We start from the raw sequence: 10,591 nt of genomic DNA, 5'->3' as shown, positions 1-10,591 counted from the left end.
CGCCTCCTGGGTTTACGCCATTCTCCTGCCTCAGCCTCCCGAGTAGCTGGGACTACAGGCGCCCGCCACCTCGCCCGGCTAGTTTTTTTTTTTGTATTTTTAGTAGAAACGGGGTTTCACCGTGTTAGCCAGGATGGTCTCGATCTCCTGACCTCATGATCCGCCCGTCTCGGCCTCCCAAGAGGTAATCATTTTTAAAACTGTTTGGTAGAAGACAGTTAATATTCTGGGAACTTTAATGTTTTCATAAATAAAACTGAGTACTTCTGCATCAGTTGATACAATAATCTCATATACTTAAGGGCATATCCAAATATTTGTCTTTCTAGCAAAAAAAATTCTGTAGGAGGATTGTTTTTACCGTTGACGTGAGGAGGAAACTGCCAGGCCTTGTTAGTTGAGGGACCGATGTCCCTGCGATTGCCATGGCAACGGTCTGGCTTATCATACTTCCACTCTCACTTTCATAATCATCAGTGGCTATACAAATTGGTCTTCCTCGTTGATTGTGAGTTTCTAAAGAAAAATAGTCCAAAAAAAAAAAATAAATAAAACTCTTTAGTTGAACTAATTCCTTTTCCTATTCTCCACTATTCTTTAAAAGAATAACCTGTTAACAGGTAATAGTTACTAGATTTACTTCTTTTAGATAATATTTTAAATATCTTTAACAGTAACTCATTGCTATGGTAATAATTTATAGTTTATAGAGAACATTAACTTGCTAGTCAAAGAAGATATAAGAATAGGAACATTTCTGCCTTCAGGTAAGGAAATTCATGTTAGTGATCAAAATACTAGAAAGACTGCTCAACTATCAGTCTCTTAAAGGCAAATAGTTGGTTATCTTTGTAACACCAGCACCTGTTGAAGTTCTTAATACACATTAGATACTCAGGGAACGTTTCTGTTTTACTAAACTGGAAGCTTTCGGGCTAATTGCTAGTTTAAATTCCCTCATTTGCCCTAACGAAAATATTGTTGCAAACTAAATTCTATGTTTAAGTAAATTCTAAATATGCAAAGCAAGAGCAATAAAACTTTGTAGGTTCTAGTTTTGAAGAAGTAATACCACTCAACTTATTAACCTGGTGTTAGCAATTAACATAATTCCTGATATTCAAGTGAATATTCATTTCAATTTTATATATATGAATAAAGTCAAAACTGATGGTGGTAAACATCTGTCAAGTTTTCTTGTATTTTTTCAGATGTACAGTGCATGTTTATTTACACAAACATTTCCTAAAAAGTAGGTATAGAATTGCTATAAAATCATTGTTTTAAAATTCATCATAAGAACTATTTAAAGCAATCTTATACAGAATTCTCTCACATGGTCAAAGGTTTTTTTTTGGCAATATACTTAAATATTTATAGTTTACTTTTATCAGTGCACAATTCTTACTTTCCTAAAATAAGATCTTCATCCTTGAGATATTTTCTAACACTTTTAAACATTGAGCTTTGCCTTTAAAATCTGTCTTAATTATACCAGGTACCTGTAAAATCATACAGCTGAGGTACAGTTTCCATGATAATACCAATCAGAGGTAGATACAACATGGCCACTCGAGCCTTTATCTGGGGGTCAGAGTACCGCGGGTCTGAGTCATGACTGGAGAGTAAATTGTGTACCATATTGATGACTTTCTTATGCAATCCAAACAGTCTATTTAAAAAGAAGATGACAAAGGAAAAAAGCAGTAAGGCCACAGAGATTAGCTAACATTTTTAAAACAAACAGTAAGTCATGGTATTGAAAAAATTTTGTTCAATTTCTTACCTCTGTCATATATTTGCATGCATTCCATTCCTACAAAACATTTCTCATTTTAAAATAAATTAAATGTATAAAAATGTAAAAAATGTGTAAAATAAGAATTGAAGAAAAGGAAATGCTATATAAATTCACTTAGAATTAAATCTGAATATTTTTATATTAACTCCTTATTAGTATATTTGAATATAAAGAAACTAAGACTACTTATAGTTACATTTTGAAGCTAAACAAGGTAAATTTTAAAATGCTGTAAATGTTATTTCATCAAATCAGATCTTTTCACATTTACCAAAAATAAATTATTCCCTTTTTCTGAAAGAAAAATCCCCTACCTAATGGATTATGTAGCCCACAGGCTGGGGTTGCCTTTGACATCTCTATTTAAACTGCACTTCTTTACTAATATACCTCATTTGGGCCCTTACAACTTTTTTAGACTCCCAATCCCCCTCAGTTTCAAATGGGCTAATACACTAACAAGGGTCACTTTCACTTAAACATTTTTGTCTCTCCTTAAGCTGATGGCACTTTAACTATGCAAACCATTCTAATTTAAAATTTATCTACTCCAACTTCAACTGGCCCTTAATGTTGCATCCACCAGCAGTTTCAGATCTCACTCTCTCTCCTTAAGCCTTACTATCAATCACAACTGAAGACCTTACTTCCAACTTAGGAAAGAAGAGCCATTCTGAATTTGCTCTGGCCAGGTCTTTTAACACAATTCCATCTTTATAGCTCACAAATCATCTTTCCTTTTTGTCTCAGAAAAAGTGTACCTTCTCACAGAAAATAATTTCTCCATATGTTCAATGAACCCCACCTTTTTTCAATAGCTTCAATGTCTCCCTTCATTATGCTCTTCCCTTCTTTCTTCAAATGTGTCTTTCCTATCTTGAAAATACATCATCACTTTAAAAAGTTGAGACTAGAAAACAGGTAGTCTTCCTCCAAAGCCCTTGATTGTATCTGCCATTTTACAAAGCTGTATGTGAAATCTAGATGGAGATTCTTTATTCTTTCTTCCAGCTCTTTATTCATAAAGTATACTTTTATAGAGGCTTTAAACACATGAAAGCAAACAGCTAAGAGATGGCCACACACTCAGACTACAACATCCAGAAAGAGTCTGCCTGCACGTGGTGCTTTGCCTGCAAGGTGGCACCACTGGGCATTGCCTGCACCAGCTCACTCAGAAACACAACTGTGACAAGATGATCTGCCTCAAGGGTTATGCTCACCTGCACCCCTGTGCTGTAACTGCCGCAAGTACAGCCACAAAACATGCTGCGTTCCCAAAAGAAAGTCAAATAAGACACCTCCCCTGGCTCCTCCTTCTCCCACTGGGTGGCCTCCTGCCAAGCCCCATGGCCCATGTTTCCCTTTTATTGACTAGTGGGTATAGGGAGGGCCAGTGGGTGGAAAGTATACGTTTAAACATTGTTAAGAACCACATCTAGCGAACCTATCTCAGATCTCATTATCCAGCTCCACTTGACACTTTGTCATCTTCTCAGGATTTTCTCCAGTAGTTCCCACCTTCCCCAGACTCCCCATCATTATTCCCAAGGCTTAGATTCTGGTCAGTTGCTTTTCATGTTCTCCTCTTTGACTTCCTGTATAAGCACTAATGATTGCCAAAGGTGTTCCTTATCTCTCAGCAGCTACCATACTCATACTTCAATCTATCTAAACTCTATCCACTCGTCTTCATAAAGCCTTTTCATATGACTGCTTAATCCCATTCAGTTATTAAATATGTATTAATACAAGATCTGTAATATCCTATTCTAGATGTTGAAGATAAGACATTCCCCACTTTTAAGGAGCTCACTTTAGCAAGAGAGAAACACAGACACAAAAACAATAATTCTTCAATAATTCAAAGAATTTTTCAATTCTTTATAAATGCTACAATAAAGGAATATAAATCCTTTCATCTTCTAAAGAACCATGTACTACAAAACCAACATTTAATCATAGTGTACTGTTTTGCAGTCTTAACTTTCTAATTATAATGAAAGTTTCTAAAGAGCAAATCTTTGGTTAATTATAGAACATATTATTGCCACTTAAGGAATTATTCTTGAATATAGCAAGCATGTGGGTTAAAAGACAAACATTCCTCTCAAGGATCTTTCTACAACAATGCTGCATATAATCTATATACCTCCCAATACAGTAAAATTTAAAGGTGAGATGTGAGTTTCTTACAGTTAATCATTCATTCATCAAATTAACATACATTACCAAGTGCCCACTTTGTTCCAGACACAATACTAAGACACTGGGAATACAGCACTGAACAAGAAAGACAAGGTGCCTGTTCTTATGCTGTCACATGCTCACATTCTACTGTGAGAGGACAGATAATAAACAAGCAAATTTCAGATAAGTGCATTGTAGAAACTAAAACAGGGTTATATGGTTAAGAATGACTGTGACAAGGGCAACATGGCTGTTACTTATTTATGAGACAAAGTCTTGCTCTGTTGCCTAGGCTGTGGCATGATGTTGGCTCACCGTAACCTCTGCCTCCCAGGTTCAAGCGATTCTCATGCCTCAGCCTCCTGAGTAGCTGGGATTAGAGGGATGCACCACCACACCCAGGTAATTTTTGTATTTTTAGTAGAGATGGAGTTTTACCATTTTGGCCAGGCTGGTCTCAAACTCCTGACCTCAAGTGATCCACCCACCTCAGCCTCCCAAAGTGCTGGGATTATAGGTATGAGCCACCACGTCTGGCCTATTTATTTATTTAATTTTCTTGAGACAGGGTCTCACTCTGTCACCCAGGCTGGAATACAGTGGTGTGATCACTGCCGCCTTGACTTCTTGGACTTAAGTGATCCTCCCTCCTCAGCCTCCTGAGTAGCTGGGACTATATAGGCATGCACCACCACGTCTGGCTAATTAAAAAAAAATTATTGGTAGAGACAGGGTCTCACTATGTTGCCCAGGCTGGTCTTGAGCTCCTGGACTCAAGCAATCCTCCTGCCTCATCCTCACAAAGTGTTGGGATTACAGGCATGAGCCTCTGTGCCTGGTCAACATGGCTGTAATTTAGGTTGGGTGATCAATGAAAATCTCACCGAGAAGATGCTGTTTGAACAGATACCTGAAGAACCACAAGCAAGAAATGACTATGTGAACATCTGAGGGCTGTTCAACATTGCTTCAAGGGGAGAAAAATCCATGTGCAAAGGCCTGAAGGTGGGAATGAGCTTGGCACATTAGAGAACAGAAAGTAGGCCAGCATGGCCAGATCTTGGTATGTGAGGAGGAAGAGAGTGGCAGGAGAAGACAAGAGCCAGATATACAGGGCCTTAAGAACCTATATATGGCAACTATATGCAAGACTATCTTGCAGTCATGAGACGCTCCAGCCTTAGGATAAAGTTGACACTTCCAGCAGAGGTAAGAAATGTAAAGAACTGGAATCATGATGGTATCACTGAACTGATGATATTACTGTGATAAAAACCTATCTTTCTGGGGGTTGATCCATTCGGAGCCCCCTCCGGCTCTATACCAGGGAGCTGTTTTCTTCTTTCTTTCCTCTTTCTTGCCTATTAAACTTTCTGCTCCTTAAAACCAAAAATAATAAATAATAAGTAATAAAAATCCTATCTTTCTTCCAATTTTGAAATAGTAAATTTCCTTCCTTTAATAAAGCCAGCTGAAGGAAGAATTTTCTATTTATTGTAACCAAAAACACCTTCATATACCAAGTAAACATACTGAAAATATAGATTCAAATGAGTGAGCTATACCAGTTATTTTAAAAAGCTAGTATGTTTAGATAAGTTGTTTTTAGAGTGTTTTTCCCCAAACAACAGATTCTTTTATTATTTTTTTTAATGACATCATAGTCATTTGTCAAATGGCAAAATATAAAAGTGGTGCCAAGCAGGGGTGGAAGGCCCAGAGTTTCACCCATTTAGTTTGTCCTCTCTGTACTCCAAAGTCTGCACACACTGCCCACCCCAATCTACACGGAAACCAATTAAGCACCTCTTCAGGACCCTCTAGTTTTGTTTAGAACACAGGGTGAAAAACTATTTCTTTAAAATACATTCCAAACTTAGGAAGTTGCCATTATAAAAACACATGTCTTTCACTTGCAGATCTGGCCTTTCACAATTTATTCGGTATTGACTATGCCCCTGACATACTGCTAAGAACTTGACATACCTCCTCTTTTATTCATTCAATAAATATATCAGAGGACCCTTGTAAAAACCTATTTAAAGTATCTCTTTTTGTTCTCTGGAGTTCTTGTATGAGGCTAAACTGCATTATAAACTTGTATTATTCCTACTATGAGAAAAAAAACCTTTAAGCCATTATTACCCAAATGAGTTATGGTCCTAGTATTAAGATGGACATACCATACATAGGATGCTGGACCACAACAACACATCAAGCTTTTTCTTTTTTTTTTTTGAGAAGAAGTCTTGCTCTATCACCCAGGATGGAGTGCAGCAGTGTGATCTTGGCTCACTGCAACCTTTGCCTCCCGGATTCAAGCAATTCTCATGCTTCAGCCTCCCGAGTAGCTGGGATTACAGGCACAAGCCACCATGTGTGGCTGATTTTTGTTATTTTTAGTAGAGATGGGGTTTTGCCATGTCAGCCAGGCTGGTCTCGAACTCCTGGCCTCAAGTGATCTGACTGCCTTGGCATCCCAAAGTGCTGGGATTAAGGTGTGAGCCACTGCGCCTGGCTACATCAAGCTATTTCTATAAATTCAAATCATCAGGCCAGTGCAGTGGCTCACGCCTATAATCCCAGCATGTTGGGAGGCTGAAGTGGGCTCCCAACTACTCAGGAGGCTGAGGCAGAAGAATTGCTTGAGCCTGGGAGGCAGAGGTTACAGCTGGCTGAAATCAAGCTACTGTTGTCCAGCCTGGATGAGGGTGACAGAGTGAGACCTATTCTCAAAAAAACAAAACAAACAAACAAAAATCACCTCATCAGACGACACACTTTTCTAACTACATCAATTTCCAAACATCCTTTAAAAATGTACACAACTTTGGAAGTTTTTAAAACCTAAAGACATTTGTTTATAGGGCAATTTTTGAAATGAAATGCTACATAGTATGATGGCAAATTATAAATTTTTGGCCAGGCGCAGTGGCTCACACCTGTAATCCCAACACTTTGGGAGGCTGAGGTGGTGGATCACTTGAAGTCAGGAGTTTGAGACCAGCCTGGACAACATGGTGAAACCCCATCACTACTACAAAAACAAATAAATTAGCTGGGTGTGGTAACATGTGCCTGCAGTCCCAGCTTCAGGAGGCTGAGGCAGGAGAATCGCTTGAACCCAGGAGGCAAAGGTTGCAGCGAGCCGAGATCGCACCACTGCACACTAGCCTGGGAGACTTCGTCTCAAAAAAAAAAAAAGAGAGAACTTGGGCTCTAGAATAAAGCCTTGGTTCAAAGCCTGGCTCTGCCACTTTTTACTCAGTGACCTTTCTGTGTTTCTGTTTTTCTAATCTGCAAAATGGGTATAATAACAGACTTCGCCTTCTTAGAGTTATTCTGAGGATTAGATGACTTAATACTTATAAAGCACTCAGAACTGAGCTTATCATATAGCTATTATTCAATAAGTGCTATTTTTTCCATTGTATAAAATTCTTCTTCACAAAAGTGACTTTAAATATATGTATATTCACACAATTTGCATATCTGAGGTGTTGCAATAGCAAGAATCTATCTCAGACAAACAAAAAAGGATAAATTTTTCTGACAAGGAATCAAAGACCATTTTCCTCAAATGAAAAGCACTTACTTTGGCTGGGCGCAGTGGCTCAAGCCTGTAATCCCAGCACTTTGGGAGGCCGAGACGGGTGGATCACGAGGTCAGGAGATTGAGACCATCCTGGCTAACACAGTGAAACCCCGTCTCTACTAAAAAATACAAAAAACTAGCCGGGCGAGGTGGCGGGCGCCTGTAGTCCCAGCTACTCGGGAGGCTGAGGCAGGGGGATGGTGTGAACCCGGGAGGCGGAGCTTGCAGTGAGCTGAGATCCGGCCACTGCACTCTAGCCCGGGTGACAGAGCAAGACTCCCTCTCAAAAAAAAAAAAAAGAAAAAGAAAAGCACTTACTTTATATCAACAAATCTATCTACTAATATGCACAATTTATTTTACATACTATTAAGAAGAAAAAGAATGGTACTAAATGAATCATGATATGCCACCAATTTTAAGACAAATCCCAAATTCAGAGGTGACAAAATATGAGAAAAAGTCTTTCATAAAATTGATTAAACAGATAAGTGAGAAACTTAGAGAAGAGGGAAGTAGAAAAAGAGGGTGAAAGATTAGTCTCCTAATCCTTGGGAAATGTGAGTGGAATACTTCTGTCCACTGTTCAAAATCAAACTCATATTCTACAAGGTAAAAACTGTTCTACTTACCCTTCAGCATCAGGGTCTAAAATGACAGCCAGCTCTGTTAACACAAGTCCTGCCAAATAATGCTGTTGGCGGAAAGGCACGGACAATTCAAACATATTTGCAATCTTTTGGTCTTGTACATTCGTAGAAAATCCAGAACTCTGTTGGAGAGTGAGGCAGAACAAGACTATAACAGCAGTGCAACAAAACATCCTACAGACAGAGCAATATAAGAAATGAAATACTTTTTCCTAGGGTAGTTTATTTGATATTACTAACACTAACGAAAGCGACTTTTCAGACTTTTGGGACAGGAAACTATAATGAGATTGCTTTTTAATTTAAGTACTTTACTAAAGAAATTAACCATTGAAAATTTAATTATTTTACATTTCTTTTTTCATATATACTTTCATTTTCCCCTTTATTCTCTTAGCCACTTTTCAGTATCACACTCTGACAAAAAAAAAGAAGCAACTAAATCCAAATGACATAGATGCACTTACCCCAAAGTATAAGAGAAATATTCATAGTTAAGGCTACTGGCTTCCAGAGAAATTTGAAACACCAGTACAACTGTTCTTCACAGAATATACTATCTCTGGAAAATTACCATCATTTTGTTGTCTACTGATTTTTTTTTAACGCCTTAATACTGCAAAATATTATAGCATTCTCCAAGATACAGTCCATATTGAGGACTCACGTGGGGTTTCTTAGAGCAACAACAGATTTCATATTTCTCCATGGCGAAAATCATCTCCTAATGAGAATATAAAACTCTTCCTAGCCTTCCAAAAAAGAGTGATGTCTCTGTTATCTAATAGAATCTGAAAATTATGTAGCTAGCTGAGAAAGTGGGCAACAAGATAACAGAAGAAATTCTATGAGCATTTCCTGGCTCAATGAGATGTTCAGTAAGGAGTTAGATATAAACAAATATGCTTCCTTAAGGGTGTTAGCAATCATATTTATGATTAATCTGTCTGTGTAGCTACATCTTTGGCAGAGGATAGGGAAAGAGAGAAAAAGGGCAGCCTCATCCATTAGATTAAGGGCATGCTAGCCAGACTGAACAGTTTGTGGAAAAATAGGCTGATCCAGAAGATGTTTTTTACAAAGATAAAATGAAAAGTTGTGGGCACCCTTTGATGTTTTCTAGTCTTTCTAGCTGAAGTGTAAATTTTGTTTTTTAAATGAAGCATATGAGATATCACCTACATAATCCTATTCAGGAATTAAATATATTGAAAACAAAATTAAGAAGTACTAAGATTAACTTTCACTTTAGAAATTAAGAGCTCAAAGAAAGTAGCCTCCTTGCCTCAGGAACAATACAGTAGAAAGAGTGTTTCACTGGAGAAAGGAAAATACAGGCTTCTCTGATACTAAAACCACAAAATCTCTTAATCTCAATTTATAAAAGAGGACGTACATATTACCTGCTACAATAACACTTTTTCATCTACAGAGACCCTACTAGCTGTTGAAGTCAAGTACCACCCACTGAAAAACCCATCAATTTTCATCCAGTTTCCTTTGGGGCTTCTGGATACAAGAGAGTTAAGCAGGGCTTTGTCATGCCTCCACTGCAGTTTGACTTCTCTGTTCAATTATGCTTCATCCCCCACTTCCTTTCACAGGTATTGATCTCTAAAAAACATCTTGCATTTGAGACTCATTCTTCGTGTCTGTTTCAGAGAACCCAATTTGTGAAAACATCTAAATTAGTAAGTTTATTTAGGTGAATTCATTCACATGTGCATTAAGTCTATGAAAGGAATACAAAACAGTGGTTAAGAACTTGGGCTCAGCCAGGAGCCATGGCTCACACCTGTAATCCCAGTAGTTTGGCAGGCTGAGGCCGGTGGATCACGGGGTCAAGAGATTGAGACCATCCTGCACAACCAACATGGTGAAACTCCGTCTCTACTTAAAACACAAAAATTAGCTGGGCATAGTGGTACACGCCTGTAGTGCCAGCTTCTCGGGAGGCTGAGGTAGGAGAATCGCTTGAACCCAGGAGGCAGAGGTTGCAGTGAGCTAAGATCATGCCACTGCACACTAGCCCGGGAGACTCCGTCTCAAAAAAAAAAAAAAAGAGAGAACTTGGGCTCTAGAATAAAGCCTTGGTTCAAAGCCTGGCTCTGCCACTTTTTACTCAGTGACCTTTCTGTGTTTCTGTTTTTCTAATCTGCAAAATGGGTATAATAACAGACTTCGCCTTCTTAGAGTTATTCTGAGGATTAGATGACTTAATACTTATAAAGCACTCAGAACTGAGCTTATCATATAGCTATTATTCAATAAGTGCTATTTTTTCCATTGTATAAAATTCTTCTTCACAAAAGTGACTTTAAATATATGTATATTCACACAATTTGCATATCTGAG

At 38.1% G+C, this 10,591-nt stretch overlaps 1 protein-coding gene across 7 annotated transcripts in view; it reads right to left on the bottom strand.

Moving 5' to 3' along the window:
* DOCK7 (dedicator of cytokinesis 7) overlaps nt 1-10,591 on the bottom strand; it is a 220,635-nt gene that overhangs the window by 85,697 nt on the left and 124,347 nt on the right. For all 7 annotated transcript variants that reach the window (XM_011941023.1, XM_011941032.1, XM_011941041.1 and 4 more), the window contains 3 exons: nt 8,219-8,358; nt 1,503-1,672; nt 362-516 (listed from right to left, as the gene is read on the bottom strand). In XM_011941023.1, coding sequence (XP_011796413.1) covers nt 362-516; nt 1,503-1,672; nt 8,219-8,358 — 465 coding nt within the window. The remainder of the gene's footprint in view (nt 1-361; nt 517-1,502; nt 1,673-8,218; nt 8,359-10,591) is intronic.

Source organism: Colobus angolensis, unplaced genomic scaffold (assembly GCF_000951035.1).
Source record: "Colobus angolensis palliatus isolate OR3802 unplaced genomic scaffold, Cang.pa_1.0 Scaffold102, whole genome shotgun sequence".
Taxonomy (NCBI): Eukaryota; Metazoa; Chordata; class Mammalia; order Primates; family Cercopithecidae; genus Colobus; species Colobus angolensis.
This window is presented reverse-complemented; position numbering and strand designations above follow the sequence as displayed.